The sequence below is a fragment of the Eubalaena glacialis genome, unplaced genomic scaffold (assembly GCF_028564815.1).
Source record: "Eubalaena glacialis isolate mEubGla1 unplaced genomic scaffold, mEubGla1.1.hap2.+ XY H_3, whole genome shotgun sequence".
Classification (NCBI taxonomy): Eukaryota; Metazoa; Chordata; class Mammalia; order Artiodactyla; family Balaenidae; genus Eubalaena; species Eubalaena glacialis.
The window spans coordinates 1,991,635-2,018,252 of record NW_026871157.1 but is presented as its reverse complement, the minus strand read 5'-3'; the positions used below and the strand labels follow the sequence as shown (position 1 = coordinate 2,018,252).

The 26,618-nt window shown below is 38.7% G+C and overlaps 1 protein-coding gene and 1 pseudogene across 1 annotated transcript in view; one reads left to right on the top strand and one right to left on the bottom strand.

Moving 5' to 3' along the window:
- Positions 1-26,618, top strand: part of LOC133083007 (lysine-specific demethylase 6A-like) — a 157,723-nt gene that overhangs the window by 6,025 nt on the left and 125,080 nt on the right. Inside the window, exon 3 of the mRNA XM_061179670.1 lies at positions 17,846-17,954. Within this exon, the coding sequence (XP_061035653.1) occupies positions 17,846-17,954 (109 nt within the window). The remainder of the gene's footprint in view (positions 1-17,845; positions 17,955-26,618) is intronic.
- Positions 25,489-26,473, bottom strand: LOC133083006 (gamma-glutamyl hydrolase-like; annotated as a pseudogene).

The following is a 26,618-nucleotide window of genomic DNA, read 5'->3' as shown; positions in this document are numbered from 1 at the left end:
GAGCACAGGCTCTAGGCATGCGGGCTTTGGGAGTTGTGGCACGTGGGCTCAGTAGTTGTGGCTCGCGGGCTCTAGAGAGCAGGCTCAGTAGTTGTAGCACACGGGCTTAGTTGCTCCGTGACATGTGGGATCTTCCCGGACTGGGGCTCGAACCCGTGTCCTGTGCTTTGGCAGGTGGATTCTTAACCACTGCGCCACGAGGGAGGTCCCAATGGAAACTTACTTAGTTTCGGCTTTCTTTTTAAAAATGAAATAGCTCTATTTATTTATTTATTTAGGCTGCTTTTGAGTTTTTGTTGTGTGTGGGCTTTCTCTAGTTGCAGCCAGTTGGGCTACTCTTCGCTGCGGTGCGAGGGCTTCTCATTGTGGTGGCTTCTCTTGTGGCAGAGCGCGGGCTCTGGGCACTAGGGTTTCGGTAGTTGTAGCACATGGTCTCAGTAGCTGTGGCTCACGGGTTCTAGAGCACAGGCTCAGTAGTTTTGGTGCACAGGCTTAGTTGCTCCAAGGCATGTGGGATCTTCCTGGAGCAGGGATGGAACCCGTACAGGCTAATTCTTAACCACTGCGGCAGCAGGGAAGTCCCAAGTAGCTCTTTTTAGAATTGAATAAAGTGGGGAATATTTGACACTCTTATTAAGATATGAATAAAACTGTTTTGTCAGATAGGAATTGTTGTGACTTGGGTCATAAAATTTGTAAGCCTTCACTCATTAAACAAAAATGAAGTTTTAGTGCTTGGCCAACTACGGAATCAATGCAGACTATTTTTTTTTTGACATTGGTTACATGATTTTTTATTTTAAAGTTTGTTTTTGCATTGCATCTTGTGATGCTTTGAGCTATTTGCAACTCATGCTAAATGAACGATACTAATATTTTTGCAATGAGGTGTCCAGAGAGCTAATTTACATTAAGAAAACTTATAATATTGAGTTGACAAATTAAGGCCTACCTGCACATTTATAGGCTGTGGGGTTTGTTTGTTTTGGCAACGCCACGTGGCTTGCAGGATCTTAGTTCCCTGACCAGGGATTGAAATCAGGCCACTGCAGTCCTAACCACTAACGAGTCCTCCCACTGGACCACAAGGGATTTCTCTACAGACTGTTGTTAATGTAGGTTATTTAATGATTGCTATCTGTGAACTTACATTGAATCTTCAAATGATTGGCTTATAAATTGAGATAATAAGTCAGAGCAATAAAAAGTAAAGTGTGATAAGTGCAAGATTTTTTTAATCCATAGAGATAATAGATATTTCTGCCTACTGTAGGAGAGGAAAAATCATTTTCTCTCTACTCTTCTAGGTTGTTGGCTGAAATCCCTCTGTAATAGAAGGTAAATTAACAGGAGAAAAGAGTTTGATAACATGTGTACCTCTGTATACATGAGAGATACCCAGGAAAATTGAATAACTCCAAAATGGCCCAAGCCACCACCTTAAATACCATTTACAGATTAAGGCAAAAAAGATGTTGGGGGTGGAGGCAAGTTAAGAGGGAAAAGCATGGAAACAGAAGTTAAGGTTGTTATGTAGATTTAAATCTGGGGTGCTGTCTGTTGATGATAGTTTCTTGTGATTTAGAGTTTTCTATGTCTTCCTGGTACCAAAAGGGAGACATCCTTAGAGTGTTGTTTTCCCTTATAAATGTAAATGTTCCTTATGTTTACAACTGACAACTTTACTCCATTTGCAGAGATACTCTTGGGTCTGTGGCTTCTCAAGAGCAAACACTTCAAAATAATCCTATCTATGCCAGCGGCTTTTTTGGGGTGGCATATTCTGTTACCTTTCATTATATTGAGTGTGTTACCCCTTAAGTGATGTAAGACAAAGACCCCAGAATGTTGGTGAAGAAGGAAAGTATACAGTGCTTTAAAAGTTCACAGTAAAGATCAGTTTAACAAATTAAAGTTTGAATAGCTCTTTCTCAGCACGATAACGTTTCTTGGTAATTGTTTTCTTGATTTAGAGCATATCGAAGCACTTTCTAATATTATTTTAAAAAACATAATTTAAAATTAAGATTTTAGCTCTTAGAAGCTTAAAGGATAATCTGTTGTAGGCTCTGTTCCTCTCTGGGGTCATTTTGTAGTAATATTTACTTATGCTATAGTTTTTTATCTTGAGACTTTTTAACGAGTATTCATTGATCAGTTTAAGAAGTTCTCTGACAGATTTTTGGAAGGATACTTGGGAATATTTAATAATGATCATCTTGGACCCATATTCCAGGACTGTTTTACATTATGTTCCCACCCCATCTCCCCTTTTTTAACATGGCCGTATATAACTTAAAATACACCTAAAAGACTGTGTTAGTCGGTACCCAGGAGTACAGATTTTATATATACCTAGAAGTGGATTTGCTGAGTTATACGGTAATTCAGAGTTAAATCTTGAGGAACGAATTGTTTTCCACATGTTTTTTTCCTTTTTTTGGCTGCACTGCGTGGCATGTGGAACTTCCCGAACCAGGGATCGAACCAGCGCCCCTTGCAGTGGAAGCGCATAGTCTTAAGCACTGGACTACCAGGGGAGTCCTCTTGTGTGCTTTTTGTTTTCATAGTTTACCATTTCCCAGCTTTTTGCTTGGATTCAAAGTGTATCTTTTATAGGCATCCTGTAGTTGGCTCTTTCCCAAGTCCAGTCTGGCATCTCTGACATTTGTTTGGAATGTGTATACCGTTCACATTTAGTCTCAACTTAAGGATACCTAGTCTTTTATTTGCTTCCTGTCTCTCTCATTTTTTATTCCTTTAATTAATTAATTAATTATTTGGTTGCACCGGGTCTTAGTTGCGGCAGGCGAGCTCCTTAGTTGCAGCTCACTGGCTCCTTAGTTGTAGCACGTGGGCTCCTTAATTGTGGCATGTGAACCCTTAGTTGCAGCATGCTTGTGGGATCTAGTTCCCTGACCAGGGATCAAACCCGGGCCCCCTGCATTGGGAATGCCGAGTCTTATCCATTGTACCACCAGGGAAGTCCCTCCTTTTTTTTTTTTTTCTAGTTGTATCTTTTAAAATTTATTGAAGTAAAATTCACATAGTATAAAATTCACCACTTTAATACTTTAAATCTATACAGTTTAGTGCTTAATATTAGTACATTCAAAATGTGTGGTTGTACTGTTACCTGATTTTGGACATTTTCATCATCACCCACCAAAAAACCCCGGCAATTGCTACCCGTGGCCCTTCTCTGCTCACCCCTTAAAAAACAAACAATATGTGGCCTTTTGTGTCTGTTTTTTTTCAGTTAGCATAAGGTTTGCAAGGTTCATCCATGTTGTATCATGTATCAGTACTTCATTCTTGTTTGTGGCTAATATTCCATTATGTGGATATGCCACATTCTGGTTATTCATTTATCATTCGATGAACATTGGGTTATTTTCAGTTTTTGCCTCTTACGAATACAGTAACCCCTCCCTTATTCCTGGTTTTGCTTCTCTGGTCTCAGTTACCCTCAGTCAGCTGCAATCCAAAAATAAATGAGAAATTCCAGAAATAATTCATCATTGTTAAATTGTGTGCTGTTTTGAGTAGCACGATGAAATCTCTCCCTGTCTTGCTACCTCCTGTCCAGGATGTGAATCATCCCTTGTCCAATGTATCCATGCTGTAAATGCCACCTACCCCATAGTCACTTAGTAGCGCTCTCAGTTATCAGATTGACTGTCCTAGTAATTATGTTCAAGTAACCCTTATTTTACTTATTAATGGCCCCAAAGTAGGAAAGTAGTGATTCCAGCAGTTTATAAATTAGGCACAGTAAGAAAATATCCAAATTGCAATGTTTGTTACATATGTATTGGGAAAAAACCATAGTACAATAAACCTTTGAAAAACATAGGTTTGAACTACAGAGTTCACTTAATTCTTTTTTTTTACACAGTTAATATGTATAATACTATAGGGGTACATGAATGGAAGTTGGTTGAATCCTTGAGTACAGAACTGAGGATGCAGAACTGGTGATAGGAAGGGCCAACAGATGGTGAACTCATACTTGGATTTTTGACTGCTTGGGGGTTGGTGCCCCTAACCCCTGCATTGTTCAAGGGTCAGTTGTGTATATAGGCTTCAGACATCCACTGGGGTCTCGGAACATATCCCCCAACTGTAAGGGTGGACTACTGTAGTACATTTTTTTTTTTTTTTTTTTTTTTTTGTAGTACATTTTGTTGATGTTCCTCCTGCCTTTACGACACAGTTCTTGTGTGGTAGGTATCAGTTCTAAACATGGAATATGTCATTGCACTGCCTTCTGATGTCCGGTTTTAATGATGAAAAGCCAGCCAGTAATGAGATCATTTTCTGCCTCTCAACGTAATAAGTCGTTTTTCTGTTGTTGGTTTCAAGATGTTTGATTTGTTTTTGGCTGTTAACAGTTTGCCTGTGGATATACCTACGTCTAGTTCTGTTTAGTTTTAGTCTCTGGACTTTCTTTAGCTTCTTGGATCTGTACTTAATTTTTCAAAAATCAAAGTTGTGGGGTTCCTTGGTGGTCCAGTGGTAAAGAATCCACCTTCCAATGCAGGGGATGAGGGTTTGATCCCTGGTCAGGGGGTAAGATCCCACGCCTGAGTGCCACAACTACTGAGCTTGTGCGCCACAACTAGAGCCCCCGTGCCGCAAACTGCAGAGCCAATGTGCTTTGGAACCCGCGCGCCACAGTTACAGAGCACATGCCCTGGAGCCTGTGCGCTGTAACTAGGGAAGAGAAAACCCACATGCTACAACTAGAGAGAAGCCCGTGCGCCACAACGAAGAGCCTGTGTGCCACACGAAACATCCTGTGTGCTGCAACTAAGACCTGACACAGCCAAAATAAAAAAAATATATTAAATAAATCTTTAAAAAAAGAAATAAAAGTTGGGAAGTTTCTGTGGTAATTACTTGAAATATTTTTCTATACCGTTTTCCTCTCCCCTGGGATTCTCATTACAGCTAGGTTGTAATGCTCGACATTATCTCCATAGGGGTCAGAAACTCTTTTTTTAAAGTTAAGTATTGTAATTGTTTTGGATTGGACAATCATATTGATGTATGAAATGTATTTTAATGGCTCTTTTGCTTATTTCATACTTTCTGTTGAGCATATCAACTTTAGCTTTTCATTGTAACTATAAAAATAATATTTTTAGCTCTAATTTCTGTCTGCTTTCTTATGGCTTTTAATTTGTTTAGATTCTGGATGTGTTTATTAATTTGAGCACGTTTTCTTTTATTTCTTTGACACAATTTTCTTTTTGAATATGTTTGTAATAGCACTTTTGAAGTTAATCTACATATATAGATTAATTTGGGGTCAGTTTTTGTTGACCTTTTTTTTTTTCTTTTAATTAATACAGGTAATACTTTCCTCTTTTTTTATGTGTTTAGTAATTTTTGAGTAAAAATAGGACATTTTAGATAAGTATTATAGCAAGTTTCTTTGGTGGGGGGCTGGATTTACAATGTGGAACTGTCTCCTCTGTGAATGTCTGCACGATATTAAAAATTTTTGTTTTTCTGTTTTAACTCTGTAGAAGTTGTCTTACTGCCTTCATAGTCCATAGTTGGGGCAGAAATTTAAAGATACCTCAAACCCATGAACCTTCTGTTCTGTGCAGGATAATTATGTGTGGCTTGCAGAACACATTAAAAGTCACAGTTTTTAAAATTTATTTTACTTTTGGCTGCTTTGGGTCTTTGTTGCTGCAAGCGGGCTTTCTCTAGTTGCGGCAAGCGGGGGCTACTCTTTGTTGCGGTGCGAGTGCTTCTCATTGCAGAGGCTTCTTGTTGCAGAGCATGGCCTGTAGGTGTGCAGGCTTCAGTAGTTGGGGCACGCGGGCTCAGTAGTTGTGGCTCACGGGCTCTAGAGTGCAGGCTTCAGTAGTTGGGGCATGCGGGCTCAGTAGTTGTGGCTCACGGGCTCTAGAGTGCAGGCTTCAGTAGTTGGGGTACGTGGGCTCAGTAGTTGTGGCTCGCGGGCTCTAGAGCGCAGGCTCAGTAGTTGTGGCGCACGGGCTTAGTTGCTCCATGGCACGTGGGATCTTCCCGGATCAGGGATCGAACCCATGACCCCTGCGTTGGCAGGCAGATTCTTATCGCCACCAGGGAAGTCCCCAAAAGTTGCAGTTTTTAAGTCTCCCTTGACTTTCACTTGAGGCTGTCTTGGATCTTTCCCTTACATGTGTACTTTCTTATCAGCCATGATGTGCTTATGTGCTGCTCAACCCACACTGAGGCTGCAAACTAAAGCTAGAAAAGCCATGAGTTTTTGTCACCCACTGTCATATTTGTTACTTTTACCTTGTATGACTATGGGTTTTCACTAACTCGCCATTTGCATTTGACCTTTTATGTAGCAAAGCTGCTGACTTCATATCTGTTAAGTATACATTCTATAGTTGAAGCTTTAGCAGCTTCTCCAGAATAAAAGCTTCTGAGTTGTTTTTCTTTAATCTATTTCCAGTGTCCTGAAATTAATGTTTTTGTAACTTTCAAGATTGTATTTAAAATTTTTTCCTCTCCTTCCTTTTTTTTTTAAGAGGGTATTCATTATTCTGTTAAATGGTGCCCTTGCTGGAAGTACTTTTTTGGGATACTGCATTTTGTGATAGGGAAGAAAATTTATGTGTAGTTCTTGGCATTGGGCCTGACACAGTGGCAGTTTATTACAAGTTAAATGTTATATTGGGGTCTTCCTGGTGTCACAGTGCTTAAGAATCTGCCTCCCAGTGTGGGGGACATGGGTTTGAGCCCGGTCTGGGAAGATCCCACATGCTGCGGAGCAACTAAGCCCATGCGCCACAACTATTGAGCCTGCGCTCTAGAGCCCATGAGCCACAACTACTGAGCCCGTGTGCCACAACTACTGAAGCCTGTGTGCCTAGATGCTGTGCTCCAGAACAAGAGAAACCACCTCAATGAGAAGCCCATGCAACACAACGAAGAGTAGCCCCTGCTTGACACAACTAGAGAAAGCCCGCACACAGCAACAAAGACCCAGTGCAGCCAAAATAAATAAATAAAATACATAAATTTTTAAAAATATATTATTTTGGAAGACATTTTAATTTGAACTCAGGCAGTGTTTTAGAAATGAAGGGGACAATTTAAAGAGATTTCTTGAAACAAACTTTCTTTTGATTTTTTAAATATACTACTTGCATTGACTTCACTTCTGATTACACTTGAGTATCCTTTGCAGATTTACTCCTTTCCCTCCCCATTAGATTATGTTTGATAATATAAACCAAATGATATATATTTAAAATGTGCAGTTTGTTAAGACTTGGTATGTATATGAATATGAAGCCACCACTGAAAGCAACGTAGTGAATATAGCCATCAACCTCTCAATTTTCTTGTGCCCTTTTGTAATCATTCTCTTTTTACCACTGCTGCCCCATTTGTCATTATATAATCACTGATCTGTTTTTTGTCACTAAAGATTAGTTTTGCAGTTTATAGAACTTTCTATAAATGGAATTATACAAAATAAACTGTTTCAGTATTTCTTCTCTCCCTCAGCTTCTTTTCAGGTTCTTTGATTTTGTTCTGTGAGTAGCTTATTCTTTGGAAAACTTGAGCATCTTATTACTTGCTTCTCTGTATATGTTCTTTGAAGTGCTTGCTCAAGTCTTTCAACTTGCTCAAAACTTTCAACTTTTTGAAAGTTACTTTTTTTTTAACTCAGATTTAGGAGTTAAAAAAAATACATATATTTTGGTTTGGATTCTTTTTTGGGGGGGGGATTTATTTATTTATTTATTTATGGCTGTGTTGGGGCTTCGTTTCTGTGCGAGGGCTTTCTCTAGTTGCGGCAAGCGGGAGCCACTCTTCATCGCGGTGCACGGGCCTCTCACTATCGCGGCCTCTCTCGTTGCGGAGCACAGGCGCCAGACGCACAGGCTCAGTAGTTGTGGCTCATGGGCCTAGTTGCTCCGTGGCATGTGGGATCTTCCCAGACCAGGGCTCGAACCCGTGTCCCCAGCATTGGCAGGAGGATTCTCAACCACTGCGCCACCAGGGAAGCCCTGGATTCTTTATCTGATAAGTAATTTGTAAAACATGTCTCCCATTTTGTGTATTCATTCTCCTAATATTAGTGTGTTTTGAAGAGCAGAAGTTTTGCAGTTTTCATAAATTTCACCTTTTTTATTCTGTGGATTGTGCTTTTTGTGCTTTATTAAGGATGTCTTTAGCTAAGTTAAGGTAAAAGAGGTTGTCTTCTTTGTTTTTTCATGAATGTCTTATTATTTTATATTTTACCTAGATGTGTGATTTGTTGTTAGTAATTTTATGCATGTAATATGTCAAAATTCTCATTTTTAATGAATAGATTTTCTTTTTTTAAGTTTTATTTTTTTGATGTGGACCATTTTTAAAGTCTTTATTGAATTTGTTGCAGCGTTGTTTCTGTTTTATGTTTTGGATTTTTTTTTTGGACTGCGCTGGAGCTTCATTGCCGCATGCGGTCTTTCTCTGGCTGTAGTGTGGGTGGAAGACATTGTTGTGTGTGGGCTTCTCATTGCAGTGGCTTCTCTTGTTGCAGAGCACGGGCTCTAGGGCACCTGGGCTTCAGTAGTTGTGGCTCGCAGGCTCTAGAGCGCAGGCTCAGTAGTTGTGGCACACGGGCTTAGTTGCTCCGCAGCATGTGGGATCTTCCTGGACCAGTACTCGAACCCGTGTCCCCTGCATTGGTAGGTGGATTCTTAACCACTGCACCACCAGGGAAATCCCAGTACTTTGGTTTTTTAGCCCTGAGGCATGTGGGATCTTAGCTCCCCGACCAGGGATCAAACCTGCACCCCCTGCATTGGCAGGCGAAGTCTTGATACCGAAAGCTCAGCCTCCTGTTCACTGGTGCCGAATCAAATCTCAGAGACAGAATTTTGGACGAAGTAGAAAAGGATAGCTTTATTACTTTGCCAGGCAAAGGGGGACACAACGGGCTCTTGCCTCGAAAAACTGTGTCTCAAACCCAGGAGAATTTGTTGAGGCGTTTTATGACAATGCTTCCCAAGGGTGGAGTTGCTGAGAAGTTTAGGGTGTGTGCAGGGTCTCAGGTGATCTAATCTTGATGGGCTTCTCTGGTCCCTTTAATCCTGCCTCAGGTGGTTTCTTGGCTGCTCCTCCCTTGATTAGCAACTGTTTGAATCTGCCCTCTGGGACTCATGGGAGGTCACGGAGGCTGGAGTCTTGCCTACAAGAAATGGGGGACAAAAAGGCCTCCTTGTCGCCCGTACCCAGGAACCCCACAGGGCCCTGCTCAGTTTCATTCTTAACCATTGGACCCCCAGGGAAGTCCCCAATAAATGGATTTTCAATTGTCCCAGCACCATTTGTTGAAAGGATTACTCCTTTTCCAATGTATTGGTTAAGCTTATTCCTAAATAGGCTGTTTTCATTTTCATGCAATTAAAAATACTGTCTAATTTTCCTTTTGATTTCTTTTTTGACCCAGGTTTATTTATAAATTTGCCATTCAGTCTCCAAATATTATGGTGTTTCCAGATACCTTTATGTTAATGTCAACAAAAAAAATTAGTAGTCTAAGAAAGTAAAGGAAAATCTTCAAGCCAACCTGAGGATTATAACTTGGGAGACAGTCTTTCGGAAAGCTCTTAGGATCATTTCACCAGTTAGAAGTCAAAGCACAGTTATCTAAGTTTTTGTGACAAAAGTTACACATCAGAGTAACATTTTGACAGTTTACATAGTCCAGCAATGCAAGTAGTGGGTTATTGTAACGCTTTACAGAATTGAGAAAAGTGTATTACCCAATAAATTACTTGGCTAGTGCCAGGAGAAAATTCCTTTTTTTTTGCTGAGCAGGTATCCCTATGCCTCTAAGGGGATCTAGTTAACATATAGTATAGATGCCCAAGCACATTAAAGGGGAAGGGGTAGTGGCTCTAATGGCAGAAAAGATTTTATGTTAAATTTTTCTCGTCCTGCTTTAAAGTAATTTTGTTTCATCATTACTGGTTTTTAATTTAATTCCTTTATTGTTAGAGAATATTCTTTGTATGAATTGAATTCTTTTACATGTATTGAAATTTATTTTATGATCTTTTTTGGTCCATGTTTTGCCTGCACTGGAGAAGAATGTGTATTACTGTTGCCGGGTGGAGTGGTCTATGGATGTGAATTAGGTCAAGTTGGTTGACGGTATTTTCAAGTCTTACAATTCCTTTTTTTGGAGGGGGTTCTTTTTCAGTCCGTCATTTAGACAGAAAGATGTTATATTGTCTGGCTATAATTGTTGGCTTTTCTGATTCACCTCATATTTCTGTTGCCTTTTGCTCCATGTATTTTGGACACCATTTCTAGTTGCATGAAAGTTCAGGACTGTTATGTCCTCCTGGTATCAGATCTTTTTATCATTATTAAATTACTCTCTTTATCTTGGTTATAGTCTTTATTTTGAAATGAAAGTGTTACCTGAAAACTGGGTTTGCCTCTTGGTGGATGTCAAGCCAAAAGGCGCAACAAAGCCAAAGACTGATGAAAGGGTTTATTACTTGCAGCAAGTAAGGAGAATACCCGGGATCTTTCCCAAAGCAGTGACTGCAGAATTGGGGAAATTTTAGGTTAAAGGTACATGCGTATTCATGAAGGGGCTTGACAAAAGAGAGTTGGGCAAATGTTGACAGAATTTAAGCTTTAGTTCTGTTGGGTTAAAAAATATTCACAACCTAAAAGTTGAGAGTTATGTTTTATTCGATGGGAATTTTTAGGACTTCGGGCCTGGGAGGCAGCATGTCAGGTAGCCCTGAGAGAACTACTCTGAGGAGGCGAGTGGGGAGCCAGGTGTTTTGCAACAAAGAGCAGGTGTAACAGGGAAGAGCAAAATCAGACTCCACTTTGCATCTGTTTCATTGAGTTGAACCTTTGTTTTTCGTTGCTTTTGTTAATGTGAACTAGGAAATATTTAGTATTAAATTAATACCTGGTATTGATGTTTAAGTTTGTTGATGCAATTAATATAGACATGTCTTTAGAGGCATCAAGTATAATACTTTCAGTGCACCTAGGTTTAATAGAACTTAAATGAAATCTTGTTATATCTGTTGCAAATTTGTCAGCAAGAAAAATCCCTTGATGTGATTTAACTAAAGTAAATGTAAACAAGATAAGAGCCTTTAGGTAAACTCTATAGGAATAATTAATAATTATGTTCTGAAAATGATCTAAAAGTCTCTCCAGATTTCGGTAACTATTACTTGCCTCTTGGTCTTCACTGGAAAGTAAGATTTTTAAGAGTCGGGGATTCTAATTTAAATATGTATTTAAAGCTACTGAAAATAATAAAACATTTCAGTATAGAGTATGTAAGCGAGGTATATGTTTTGAGTAAAAGGAGTTTTATGCATGGTCAGGCTGAGATTAACCTAATTGAGTAAATGAATTTTTAAAAGTAAGCTGGTACAAAACTTGAATTTGGCTTTTCTCTCTGTTAAGAGGACAAGTTTTCTTAAAATGTTGAACTGCCTTTGATAACAGGTTTTAAGTTTCTTTACCTTTGAAGTGATCAGTTCTATATTTGCCTTTGAAATGTTTTACTGTTACTTTGGTTTAAGTAACTATTGTTTCTCAGTGACCTATGATCCTATCTGACTGAGTGTTCTAGACCCTTTGATATATATATATATATATAAATCAAATTCTGCTGAAGTTCTTTCGGCCTCTGGCTAACTTGAGTGTGCTTCAAAGGGCTCCTGTAACATCCCAAAGAAAGATAGATTTGTTCAGTATGTTAAATTACATGGGAAGAACGGTCAAATGAGTAGTAAATCTTCATAGGTTATATTGTATGGTAAATGTCACTAATATAGACCTTCTAGAAATTATGTAAAGTTCCTGAAATTAATATATGTCCTGGTATAATGTTATAATTTTAATCTTTATGTTAAAATGTTGTAAGTTACAACAATTTGGATAAACTTCTTTGCCAAGAAAAATTGTAATCATTTTTAAGCTTGCCTCTTTAAGACCTTCATCATTCATAGGCAGCTAAGGTAATGCTTTGCAAAAAACTGCCACATCTTCAAGAAGACTTGTAAAAAGGAAACTTTAGCCAATAAAAGTTTCTTAAAGCCTTTAGATAATACCACTGGACTGAGTAACAAAGGACAAAACTAATAGGAAACCTGATAATTTTGTTCACATCAATGGGAATTAATTACATGGGAATAAATGAACTGATGAATATGATGTATAACTTTATGACTTTGGGAAATATACTAGCTTTAATCTTTATTTTCCAGAAAACTTTTCCTCTTATAAAGTATTTCTTTGTGAACAAAGATTAAGCATTTATCTTTTTCTCTCTACCTGATCCTGCCAGAATTTGGCCTCTCCAGCTGGCTCTCCTGACTTGATATTTTATTGGAACTGGATTACAACTAGTTATGCTAATCATTGCTTTAATTTGTGCTTCGTTTCCAAATTGTTTGTGGTTTGTGTCTCCCTGATGCACTATGACTTTGTTAATGTTACTAGCTGCTTTATTTATTTATTTATTTACGTGTGGACTTTCTCTAGTTGCAGCGAGCGGGGGGCTACTCTTCGTTGTGGTGTGCGGGCTTCTCATTGTGGTGGCTTCTCTTGTGGAGCACAGGGCTGTAGGCGCATGGGCTTCAGTAGTTGTGGCTTATGGGCTCAGTAGTTGTGGGGCACAGTCTTAGTTGCTCTGCGGCATGTAGGATCTTCCTGGACCAGGGCTTGAACCTGTGTCCCCTGCATTGGCAGGTGGATTCTTAACCGCTGCACCTCCAGGGAAGTCCCTAGCTGCATTACTTTTATCCTGTTTATTTTATAAGATTGTTTTCTCTTACAGTACGTAGTGTGTAACCAGGCCTCCATACGAAATAGATGATGGCTAACATCTTGAGGAAATAGATTAAATAGATTACATTTATAATGTAAAATAATTGTAATAGTGTGATTTCTAGGTATGGGAAGAAGCAACAAGGGAAAATATCTCCTGGATCATATTAGACTATTTAGAGGATCCAGAGAATCTTTAATTATTGATAGGGCCTAATCCAAAAATTAGCACCTGGAGTGGCATATCAACAATTTTTGCCTGACCTTGGATGAGCCTGCCAGTTGTGGGACAAAATTTGATCATGAAATGTCTCCCAAATATTGGTCAAATTCCTGACCAAGAGGGGAAGATCTGAGCAATAGAATGCTTCCTGCCATATCAGTCAGCAGTGATTGCAGCCCTCCAGCGTGAGCCCATGAGCCCTGAGGAAACTCAGGAAGGAGAATACCTGCCATCTAGCAGCCATCAGACTGCAGCCACTCCTTCAGTTGAGCTGTGAGGAAACTCAGGATGTGAAAATATAGGATACTGGCCCCAGATAGCTGAGGTGTATATCAAAGGAATAATTTCAGTGAGCCCAGACTCTTGCATATTCCCATATATAGAAAAATGCTAAATTTCCTATCTTGAGATGCTGCCTCCTGGGTTTGAAGTCCTAAAAAAATTCCTGCTGAATAAAACATAAATCTCAACTTTCAGGCTGTGAATATTGTTTAAGTAGACATTTTCCAAAGAGGAACAAAAGAAGACAAATCTCAACATTTGGAACAACTGGCACCAATGGTGGGCACTTTCAGAAAGATCCATCTGACGAAGCGGTTAGAACGGTTGTCACCCCTTTTTCCACAATATTGTGGAATGGACATTGACAGTGGGGAATTTTAGCAGGGAAGAGCAAAACTGGACTCCACTTTGCATGTTTCTTTTACATTAACCTTTGCTTTTTGTTGCTTTTTTAACATAATCATACATAATGGCCTGCCTCAGGGAACCCTGCCCCTCTGCCTGAATGTTAAACTAAAGTGCCTTTGTTCAGTTTACAGGGAGACAATCTGACCCTGCCCACCTGTCAGCATCATTTTTTACCACCAGCAAACCATGTACATGTTTAAGGTCAGACAGACAAAAAGGATGGAAATTTGCTTGAGTTTTATTTTAAATAGCTAATTACGTATAGTCTACATTTTTAATTAGTCTTTTGACTTCAAATAGTATTATTAAAAAATCAAGTGTCTCTTGTAGCTTACTCTTCTAGCATCAGTGGGATATATCTCTATTTACTTATATTCCTTTAAACAGAGTTCACGTATCTAGTATCAGAAATTATAACACATTAAAAAATGTAGGAGTTTTAGTGTTACTGAACTAGACCTGGGTCTGACACCACTTTGTGGTGAAGGAAAGTTCAGCCTTTATTGATTGCAGGGTGCCAATCAAGAAGTCAAGGCAACTAATGCTCAGAAAACCTCAAACTTCCTGATGGGTTTCAGGGAAGAGTTTTTAAGGGCCAGATTTGGGGTGGGCGGGGCATGAGTGTGTGATCAGCTCCTGCACAATTCTCTGATCTGGCTGATGGTGAGGTAACAGGGCGGATGTCACAGGTGTCAGTTAACACTGTCAATTCTTAGGCTCTAGTAGGCCTGGGGAGCTGCGAACTCATGGTCATCAAGTAGTTAACATCCTCCATTTGGTGGGGGTTTTCACATCTGTAAAATAGCTCAAGAATGTGCATCAGATACTGTTGTTACCTAGGTACTTCAGAGAGGAGATAAAGCAGAGGGTATGGGGGAGGGGTCTGTCCCGGGAAGGCCCCAGAGGGTCCTGCTTAGTTACATCACTATGAAAGGCTGACGTGTAAGTACCTGGAGACTGTCTTTTTTTCCACCACCTTGTTCACCTTCATCTCCTTTGATATTTGATTCTGTCAGCGTCATCTTTTATCACCAACACGTATTTAGTGGTGGGTTACGAATCGGGTACTCAAGCCTCAGTTATGGGCAGATGCATTTAAATTCCTAGTTCTTACTAGGCATTATCTTTCATGAGAAAATCAGTGATACTCTTAATTTTGTTACTGAACTCAAGTTTGTGTACCCAACCAACACACAGTGAGGCCAAACAATACAAAAACATTGGAGTTTGGAACAGAGAAAGGTTTATTGCAGGGACAAGCAAGGAGAGTGGGGGACCTGTGCCCCCCAAAACCCTGAACTCCCCAAAGGGTTTCAGCAAAGCGTTTTTAAAGGCCAGGTGAGGAAGGGAGATGGTAGGGTATGTGATCAGCTCTGGCACAATTTTCTGGTTGGTTGATGTTGAGGTAATAGGGCAGTTAATATTATCAGTCTTCAGGCGCCATTAGGTCTGGGGGCTCATGATCATCAAGTAGTTAATTTCTTATATTTGGTGGTGGTTTTAGCATCTGTAAACTCAGGAAGTGTGCATCAGATACTATGTAGGTACTTAGGAGCTACATCAGGATATGTGGCTGCTACAGCAGAGAATATGGGGGAAGGATCAGTCCTGGGAAGACCCCATAGGGTCCTGCTCAGTTACAATTTTAGATGTGAACAATTGTGTATTAATAAAGAAGCAAAAGGCACTGGCAGTGGTATGAATGTATAATGATGAGGGGGATATATATTGTGTGTTAGTATTCATTTGCTTAAATCATGGAAATTTCTATTGTTGATATTTTAAATATTTTTTGAGTCAGAAAACTCATTTGCCCATTAATTTAAGTAGATATAGAAAGTTAGAGAATATTACAGATTTGAAGTTTCTAAATAACATATGAGTTTAAAAAGTAAGAAAATAACCGAAGATTTATTTAGAATGCCTATATTAATTTTAAAATGTCAAATTTATTGTTTTATTAATGTAAGTTTTTAAAATGATCAGTGTGGCCTAATAGTTTTAAGGTATTAAGTCTTTAATGTTAAAGCACTTCGGTAAGTTTTGTGTTTTGTATAACCATCTGCCAGGTAGAAATCATAGATGACTTGAGTAAGAGAGAATCTTGAAATTTTGTATTTCCTAATTATAGTGATTTCTGGGACTCAAGAGTGGATTCAGACTTTTAATTGTTTTCTTGATTTGGTACTTTTGCATAGTTAGCTAAGTGTATTAGAGAACCATTGACCAAAACTGCCTGCCTTCACCAGCCATGCATGGTGATAGCTGCTTCCCTGAGTTGTCTCACAGTAGGAGGTCCTGATGAATGCGGTGCTGCTGCCGAAAACTAACCTGGAGAATTTGGGAGGGGCTGAAAGGAGGAGGGACCATCATAAGTTGTAAAATGCACCCTTGATCAATTTTAAGCTCTTAACAACTTTGCACAGTGATGTTAATTGTATCACTCTCTAAAAACGTATTGGTATGTCTCCGGTCAGTAACGTGTTAAGAATAAGACAGGAAGATGTTAAGCTTCTAAGATCTCTTGTGGTTAGTGTTGATGCAGATAAGCAATAATCAATCTTTAATTAAGGTTAGGAAAGAGTTTTATTCAAGCCAAACTGAGAACTCTAGCACAGGGGCCAGCGTAGCCTCTCAGTAGCTCTGAGAAACTGTTCCTTGAAGCATGGTTTTCAGCACAGTCTTACACTTATCAGAACAAAGAACATATATCAAACATGACAGGGTTACATTCCTTCTAGGTTTCAAAAGAGATGGATACAGCTGGACAGCATGACCTTGGAAAGCGAACCTTGTCTTCCAAGGAGTGTTAACACGGACACTATAGGAAGGGAGTTTTTTATCCTTATCTTTGAACATGGAGTTCTTTATGTTAATGGTTAAACCAGATGTGCTATGTGTGTTTGATAGGTAATAGGTCAGGCTGTTTTAGTTCACACAAAGTTTAGGCCGAACCATCTAAAAGCCAGAATGACTTCCCCATATCTTTTTTTTTTTTTGTCCATGCGACTCAGCTTTGCAGAATCTCAGTTCCCTGACAAGGGATTGAACCTGGGACATGGCAGTGAAAGTGTGGAAACCTAACCACTAGACCACCAGGGAACTCTCCTCCATATCTTAATACATGAAAAAGTTTCCCATTGTTAGTGACAACTCTGCAGAACACTGTTCTTTATGATGTTTTTAATAAATCATTTCTTCTTTTTGCAGACTTCTGAAGTTAAAAAAAGGGATTCTTTAAGTGTTATTTTTTTCTCTAATAAAAGTGTGAGAGGTGTCTGTGGGTATTGGGGTGGGATAATATTCAAGTTAGTATGTTTGAAATATATGAGGAGCATTAGTAAGAAAACAATTGATGTATTTTCCAGAAAATACACTAAATTGTGTATGGTGGTCTAAAAGCTAGTGTTTCTTTGCAAAGATAGCTGATCAGTACAGATGGTAGCTACTGTTGAGCAACTTGGTTCAATAAAAATGTTGTGAAGCACAAAATTTTAATGTCTTTTGTGATTTTTAAACTTTATAACAACTGTATTAGAAATAGTAAAAAGAAACATGAAATTAAATAATATATTTTATTTAACTTAATGGTTAACATAAAATTGTTAGTGAATATTTTACTGTTTTGTATGCAGTCTTTGTAATCTGTTGTATAGTTTACAGTTACAGCACATCTCAATTTGCACTTGCTACATTTCAAATGTTCAAAAATCACATGTAGTTATTAGCTCCCTAAATTCAAGAAAGTTCTTTCTGTGTTTATTTGAGAGTAGTTTTGTTATGTGAACAAGAATCAAAGTTATAATTTAGTTATGCAGTTAACAAAGTCATTAAGGGAACTCCTAAGTTATCTTATTTGGCAGGTTTTATTCCCCCCTTTTTTCATATGGGAGAGCACTTTGATCATCAGCAGTGGCTCCTTTAATATGTAATTAGGAAGCTGTTTCTTCTAATTTCTGAGAGAAATTGAGTCCTGTGTCTGTGGTAGAGCTGACACTGATTGTTTTGATTTCTCAGGTGATCTCATGGGGTGTATATGCATTCTCAGAAAGGATACAATTAGGATTTTACCTTTTTCTTAATACTTATATTTTTCATTTCTAGGCTGTTCGCTGCTACGAATCTTTAATCTTAAAAGCTGAAGGAAAAGTGGAGTCTGAATTCTTTTGTCAGTTAGGTCACTTCAACCTCTTACTGGAAGATTATCCAAAAGGTAATCTTTTTCTCTTTTAAAATTTCTGCTTAATTTATGTTTGTGTCATATAAAAATGTAATTGCTTTTACTTTTTATCAAGGCACTTAGAACTGTTGTTTAGTTTCTTCTGAGCTCAAACAAAACAAGCAATGAGAAACAGAGTAGATGGAAATGTGAAAATTTTATGTAATTCCATGTAAATATTCAATAAATTTGATCATTATGTAAAATTCATAACAACATACATGTGCGTTGCTGCTGTGCTTGCCTTTTCGAAAATCTGTGTTCAAAACCTTATCACAGAAAGAGATGTCATTTGATATTTTCATCTATAAATACAAATGTGGAACTTTTCGGAAGAGTAACCCTGGCGTGTTTTCCAACACCATCAAGCAATTTTCCAGTTGTCACTGTTCTATAAATTTTACTCAATTTTGACACTATTTATCTGGAGATAAAACAGATCCCACAGGTAAAGGACTCAGTCCCACGTGACTGTCCCTCTTTAGAAGCCAGTTGTGTCAGGGTTGTTATGTGTCCTACTGATGATCCAGCTGTAAATCAGAGTTTCCCAAACTCCCTCCTTGAATTTGATTTGTTAAAATGACTCACAAAGCTCAGGGAAACATTTACCAATTTATTATAAAGGATATTGTAAAGGATACAAATGAACAGCTAAATGAAGAGGTACATAGATGAGGTCTGGAAGTTTCCTGAGCTCAGGAACTTATTTCCCTGAGGAATTGGATGCATCAAATCTCAGTGTCCAGGAATTTATTGTAGAGCTTAATCTGCACGCTTTCTCCCACCTACCTGCCTCATCCTAAGGATACCTAAGGGCTCGCTGTTAAGTCATCTCATTAGCATTAAGTGAATAAGTGGCTCTTAAGAAAAACAGAAACACTCTTCACTCAGGACGTTCCAAGTATTTTAGGAGCTCTCTATCATGAGACCTTAGGCCAAATATATTTTTTATTGTACTGAAACACAAACAGCATTTCTTATTTTTGTTCTTGATTTTTTTTTTTTTTTTTTTAAACACTATTTTATTTATTTTATTTATTTATGGCTGTGTTGGGTCTTCGTTTCTGTGCGAGGGCTTCCTCTAGTTGTGGCAATTGGGGGCCACTCTTCATCGCGGTGTGCGGGCCTCTCACTGTCGCGGCCTCTCTTGTTGCGGAGCACAGGCTCCAGACGCGCAGGCTCAGTAATTGTGGCTCACGGGCCTAGTTGCTCCGCGGCATGTGGGATCTTCCCAGACCAGGGTTCGAACCCGTGTCTCCTGCATTGGCAGGCAGATTCTCAACCACTGCGCCACCAGGGAAGCCCTGTTCTTGATTTTTAAAAAATTTTCCATTTAAGTTAGAAAACAGTTGAAAATCTGACATTTATTCATAGCATTGTATGGTATACTGATAATCTTCTCTAAGTTTGAGCTGTTGACTGAAAAAATGTACAACCAAAAGGTTGAGAGTTATGTTTTATTTGGTTGAAAAAACTGAGGACTTAAGCCTGGGACACAGCATCTCAGATAACTCTGAGAGATTGCTCCACAGAGACAAGGTGGGGAGCCCAGGTGTATAGGAGTTTTTGCAGCAAAGAACAGGTAGTCGGAACATCAAAAGATTACTGATTTTTTTTTTTTTTTTTTTTACATGGAGAACATATATTTTCTTTCTTTATTTTTTGTTTTTTTGTTTTTTGTTTTGGCTGCATGCAGGCTTTCTCTAGTTGTGGCAAGTGGGGGCTACTCTTCCTTGCGATGCGCGGGCTTCTCATTGTGGTGGCTTCTCTCATTGTGGAGCACATGCTGTAGGCGTACAGTGAACATTGTGGTACTGACCCTTTTTGAATTACGGTTTTCTCAGGGTATATGCCCAGTAGTGTGATTGCTGGGTCGTATGGTAGTTCTATTTTTAGTTTTTTAAGGAACCTCCATACTGTTCTCCATAGTGGCTATATCAATATACATTCCCACCCACAGTGCAAGAGGGTTCCCTTTTCTCCGCACCCTCTCCTGCATTTACTGTTCGTAGATTTTTTGATGATGGCCATTACAACCGGTGTGAGGTGATAACTCATTGTAGTGTTGATTTGCATTCTCTAATAATTACTGATGTTGAGCATCTTTTCATGTGTTTGTTGGCAATCTGTATATGTTCTTTGGAGAAACGTCTATTTAGGTCTTCCACCCATTTATGAATTGGGTTGTTTGTTTTTTTGATATTGAGCTGCATGAGCTGCTTGTATATTTTGGAGATTAATCCTTTGTCAGTTGCTTCGTTTGCAAATATTTTCTCCCATCCTGAGGGTTCTTTTCATCTTGTTGGCAATGGAGTGGTTTCCGTAGCTGTGCAAAAGCCTTTAAGTTTCATTAGGTCCCATTTGTTTATTTTTGTTTTAATTTCCATTTCTCTAGGAGGTGGGTCAAACAGGACCTTGCTGTGATTTACATCATAGTGTTCTGCCTGTGTTTTCCTCTAAGAGTTTTACAGTGTTTAGCCTTACATTTAGGTCTTTAATCCATTTTGAGTTTACTTTTGTGAATGGTATTAGGAAGTGTTCTAATTTAATTATTTTACATGTAGCTGTCCCGTTTTCCCAGCACCACTTATTGAAGAGACTGTCTTTTCTCCATTGTATACTCTTGCCTCCTTTTTCAAAGGTAAGGTGAACATAATTGCGTGGTTTTATCTCTGGGCTTTCAACGCTGTTCCATTGATCTGTATTTCTGTTTTTGTGCCAGTACCATACTGTCTTGATTACTGTAGCTTTGTAGTATAATCTGAAGTCAGGGAACCTGATTCCTCCAGCTCCGTTTGTCTTTCTCAGGATTGTTTTGGCTATTAGGGGTCTTTTGTGTTTCCGTACAAATTGTGAAATTTTTTGTTCTAGTTCTGTGAAAAATGCCACTGGTAATTTGACAGGGATTGCATTGAATCTGTAGGTCGCTTTGGGTATTATAGTCATTTTCACAATGTTGATTCTTCTTATCCAGGAACATGGTATATCGCTTCATCTGTTTGTATTATCTTAATTTCTTTCGTCAGGGTCTTACAGTTTTATGCATACAGAAAACTGTATGCAGTTTGTTTCTTTAGGTAGGTTTATTCCTAGGTATTTTATTCTTTTTGTTGCAGTGGTAAATGGGAGTGTTTCCTTAATTCTCCTTCAGATTTTTCATCGTTAGTGTATAGGAATGCAAGAGAATTCTCTGCATTAGTTTTGTATCCTGCTGGTTTACCAAATTCATGGATTAGCTCTAGTAGTTTTCTGGTAGCATCTTTAGGATTATGTATGTATAGTATTATGTCATCTGCGAACGGTGACAATTTTACTTCTTCCTTTCCGATTTGGATTCCTTTTAGTTCTTTTTCTTCTCTGATTGCTGTGGCTAAAACTTCCAAAAGTTTGTTGAATAATAATAGTGAGAGTGGGCAACCTTTTCTTCTTCCTGATCTTAGAGGAAATGGTTTCAGTTTTTCACCACTGTGAACTATGTTGCCTGTGGGTTTGTCACATATGGCCTTTATTATGTTGAGGTAGGTTCTCTATGGCTACTTTCTGGTGAACTTTTATCATAAATGGGTTTTGAATTTTGTCAGAAACTTTTTCTGTCATATGGTTTTTATCTTTCAGTTTGTTAATATGGTGTATCACATTGACTGATTTGCATATATTGAAGAATCCTTGCATTCCTGGGATAAACCCCACTTGATCATGGTGTATGATCCTTTTAATGTGTTTTTGAATTCTGTTTGCTCGTATTGAAGATTTTTGCATCTATGTTCGTCAGTGATATTGGCCTGTAGTTTTCTGTTTTTGTGACATCTTTGTCGGGTTTTGGTATCAGGGTGTTGGTGGCTTTGTACAATGAGTTCTCGAGTGTTCCTCCCTCTGCTATATTTTGGAAGAGTTTGAGAAGGAAACTTGTTAGCTGTTCTGCAAATGCTTGATAGAATTCGTCTGTTAAGCCATCTGGTCCTGGACTTTTGTTTGTTGGAAGATTTTTAATCACAGTTTCAATTTCAGTGCTTGTGATTGGTGTGTTTACATTTTCTATTTCCTCTGGTTCAGTTTTGGAACGTTGTGGTTTTCTAAGAATTTTTCCGTTTCTTCCATGTTGTCCATTTTATTGGCATATGGTTGCTTATAGTAATCTCTCACAATCGTCTATATCTGCTGTGTCAAATTTTACTTCTCCCTTTCCATTTCTAATTATGTTGATCTGAGTAGTCTTTTTTTTTTCTTTTTTTAAAAAATTAATTAAATTTCGGCTGCGTTGGGTTTTGTTGCCGTCTGCAGACTTTCTCTAGTTGCGGCAAGCGGGAGCTACTCTTCTTTGCAGTGCACGGGCTTCGCATTGCGGTGGCTTCTCTGGTTGCGGAACACGGGCTCTAGGCGCATGGGCTTCGGTAGTTGTGGCACGCGGGCTCAGTAGTTGTAGCGCACATGCTTAGTTGCTCCTCGGCATGTGGGATGTTCTTGGACCAGGGCTCGAACTGATGTCCCCTGCATTGGCAGGCACATTCTTAACCACTGTGCCATCAGGGAAGTCCCCCCTTTTTTTAGTGATGAGTCTGGCTAATGGTTTGTCAATTTTGTTTATCTTCTCAAAGAACCAGCTTCTAGTTTTATTGATCTTTGCTATTGATTCTTTCATTTCTTTTTCATGTTTTTTTTGATGTGATCTTTATGATTTCTTTCCTTCTGCTAACTTGGTTTTTTTTGTTCTTCTTTCTCTAATTGCTTTAGGTGTAAGGTTAGGTTGTTTATTTGAGATGTTTGTTGTTTCTTGAGGTAGGATTGTATTGCTGTAAATTTCCTTCTTAGAACTGCTTTTGTTGCATTCCATAAGTTTTAGGTTGTCGTGTTTTCATTGTCATTTGTTTCTAGGTATTTTTTGATTTCCTCTTTGATTTCTTCATTGATCTGTTGCTTATTTAGTAGCATATTGTTTGGCCTCCATGTGTGTGTATTTTTTACAGTTTTTTTCCTGTAATTGAAATGTAGTTTCACAGCATTGTTTTTGGAAAAGATATTTGATACAAATTCAATTTTCTTAAATTTACCAAAGCTTGATTTGTGACCCAAGATATGATCTATCCTGGAGAATGTTCCATGAGTGCTTGAGAAGAAAGTATATTCTGTTGGTTTTGGATGGAATGTCCCATAAATATCAATTAAGTCCATCTGGTGTAATGAGTCATTTAAAACTTGTGGTTCCTTATTTATTTTCATTTTGGATGTTCTGTGAAAGTGGGGTGTTAAAGTTTCCTAACATTATTCTGTCAATTTTCCCTTTAATGGCTGTTAGTTAGCATTTGCCTTATGTATTGAGGTGTGCCTATCTTTTGTGCCTAAATATTTACATTTGTTATATCTTCTTGGATTGATTCTTTGATCATTATGTAGTGTCTTTCTTTGTCTGTTGTAATAGTCTTGATTTTAAAGTCCATTTTGTGTGATATGAGAATTGGTACTCCAGCTTTCTTTTGATTTCCACTTGCATGGTATACCTTTTTCCATCCCCTCACTTTCAGTCTGTATTTGTCCCTAGGTCTGAAGTGGGTCTCTTGTAGACAGCATATATACGGGTCTTGTTCTTGTATCCATTTAGCCAGTCTTTTAGTTTTGGTTGGAGAATTTAATCCATTTACACTGAAGGTAATTATCGATATTTATGTTCCTATTACCATTTTCTTAATTGTTTTGGGTTTGGTTTATGTAGGTCTTTGTGTGTTTCTTGCCTCAAGAAGTTCTTTTAGCATTTGGTTTAAAGCTGGTTTGGTGGTGGTGAATTCTCTTAACATTTGCTTGTCTGTACAGGTTTTAATTTCTCTGTGAAGTCTGAATGAGATCCTTGCTGTGTAGAGTAATCTTGGTTGTAGGTTTTCCCCTTTCATCGATTTTTTTAAAAAAATTTTATTTATTTTTATTTATTTTTGGCTGTGTTGGGTCTTCGTTTCTGTGTGAGGGCTTTCTCTAGTTGTGGTGAGTGGGGGCCACTTTTCATCGTGGTGCGCGGGCCTCTCACTGTCGCGGCCTGTCTTGTTGTGGAGCACAAGCTCCAGATGCGCAGGCTCAGTAGTTGTGGCTCATGGGCCTAGTTGCTCCACGGCATGTGGAATCTTCCCAGACCAGGGCTTGAACCCGTGTCCCCTGCATTGGCAGGCAGATTCTCAACCACTGTGCCACCAGGGAAGCCCAATCGATTTTTTTTTTTAACGTTTATTTTTATTTATTTTTTTGGTTGTGCTTGGTCTTAGTTGCGGCTGTTGTGTTCCTTAGTTGTGGTGTGTGAACTATTAATTGTGGCATGCAAACTCTTAGTTGTGGCATGCATGTGGGATCTAGTTCCCTGACTAGGATCAAACCCAGGCCCACTGCATTCGGAGCATGGAGTCTTATCCACTGCGCCACTAGGGAAGTCCCCCTTTCATCACTTTAAATATATTGTGCCACTCCCTTCTGGCTTGCAGAGTTTCTGCTGAAAGATTAGCTGTTAACCTTATGGGGATTCCTTTCTATGTTATTTTTTGATTTTCCTTTGCTACTTTTAATATTTTTTTTGTATTTAATTTTTGATAGTTTGATCAATATGTGTCTCGGCATGTTTGTCCTTGGATTTATCCTGTACGGGACACTCTGCGCTTCCTGGACTTGACTGACTATTTCCTTTCCCATGTTTGGGAAGTTTTCAACTATAATCTCTTCAAATATTTTCTCAGACCCTTTCGTTTTCTCTTCTTTTTCTGGGACTCCTGTAATTTGAATGTTGGTGCGTTTAATGTTGTTCCAGAAGTCTCTTAGGCTGTCCCCCATTCTTTTCATTCTTTTTTTCTTTATTCTGCTCTGCGGTAGTTATTTCCGCTGTTTTATCTTCCAGGTCACTTACCCCTTCTTCTGCCTCAGTTATTCTATTGACTCCTTCTAGCAAATTTTTAATCTGATTTACTGTGTTTTTCATCATTGTTAACATTTCTTGCATCTTCTTGATCTTTTCCTCCATTCTTTTTCTGAGGTCCTGGATTGTCCTTTCTATTATTATTCTGAATTCTTTTTCTGGAAGGTTGCCTCTGTCCACTTCATTTAATTGTTTTTCTGGGGTTTTATCTTGTTTCTTCATCTGGCACGTAGTTCTCTGCCCTTTCATTTTGTCTGTCTTTCTGTGAATGTGGTTTTTGTTCCACAGGCTGCAGGATTGTAGTTGTTCTTGCTTCTGCAGTCTGCCCTGTGATGGATGAGGGTATCTAAGAAGCTTGTGCAAGCTTCCTTTTTTATTTTTATTTTTGTATTTTCAGTAAATTTATCTTTTCTATTCTTTAGATAAAAGAAACCTTTTCCATGAAAAACATTCAGATTATGTATCTGCTTCAATGACTGATTATCATATGTGATATAAATAGTTGAATATACTGAATGAAGAATCAGAGCCAGTAACATCATAGAAAAGGAATCTCTGTGGCCTTGTATTATCGTCATGAGTAGCAAGTTGTTATAACAGTTTAATCATGGAGTTAATCAAAATTTCTGTTAACACTGAAAACTTTCAATCAAATATATAACTTCGCTGAAATAAAGAAATGTCTCCAGTATAAACTGGCTGTTACTGATAAATTAGTGCTTTGCCTTCTTCAACATCAGATTCAAAATGGTGATTGTTTTTCTGAGCTTCAACCACAAAGAACTCTGCTAAATCAAAAGCAGCCCTCACAGCATTAGGTGCATGGGGAATGCCTTTTACTTTCCTCCATTCATAAGGTGCTTTCTCTGGATGCCACTGGACACCGTATACTGAATACTGGTATCCTTCCATTGTTGAAATAAACTCAATACAGCCATCTGTATTTGTAGTTAATATATTGAAAGACGTCTTTAACTTTTCATTCTTTGTAAAATTCTTCACAGAGAGGCTCCACTTGTGGAAATTTGCAGTCAGAGGTTCTATTGCTAATGACAGCAGCAAGTCAGCAGGAAAATTCTGGAACATTCTGCTCTGTAGTGGACCTCTAGTGAAGTTAATTGGCATTTTAATTCCAACAGTGTTTGTGAGGGTTAATAAGCTCTCTCCATTGACCAGATTCATAAGCTCTTTAAATCCAAGGCAGGTCTCCCACATGGGAAAATAGTTTCCATTGCCAAAACTCTGGAATAATAAGAAATAATTGAGGTTTAGCTGTTCGGCCAGCTTGTAACATATTTTGGCCTTGTGGGTGTAACCTGACCTCATGAGGTTAACACTTCCTCCAAGGAAAAGGGTCCCATTAATAGATTTGAAAAGCTCTTCATACTCTATCTTTAAGATAAAGCCTTACGGGTACAACTCTCACACCTGCGGACTCCAGATACTTTACATAGGATGCAGGAATATAATATTCTCTCAGGATTTTCATGTCCTCACTGTGGCATCTTTGCATTAATATTCCGATGATGGTGTTCTTGGAGGTGGGGGTGGGAGGAGCCGACAGCCCAAGTCTTGCCGCCCTGCACAGAACCAGTCCCAGCATGCTCAGCATACGACCGAAGCTTGCCATTGCGCTTGCTGCCTCCCGCTGCGTTTCAAAGGCACTGTGGGCGTGCAGCCAAGTGAGTCAGCAATGGACTCCTGTCCGATCCTGTGCAAGAAGCTTCCTGATGGGAGGGACTGGTGGTGGGTAGAGCTGGGTGTTCTGGTGGGCA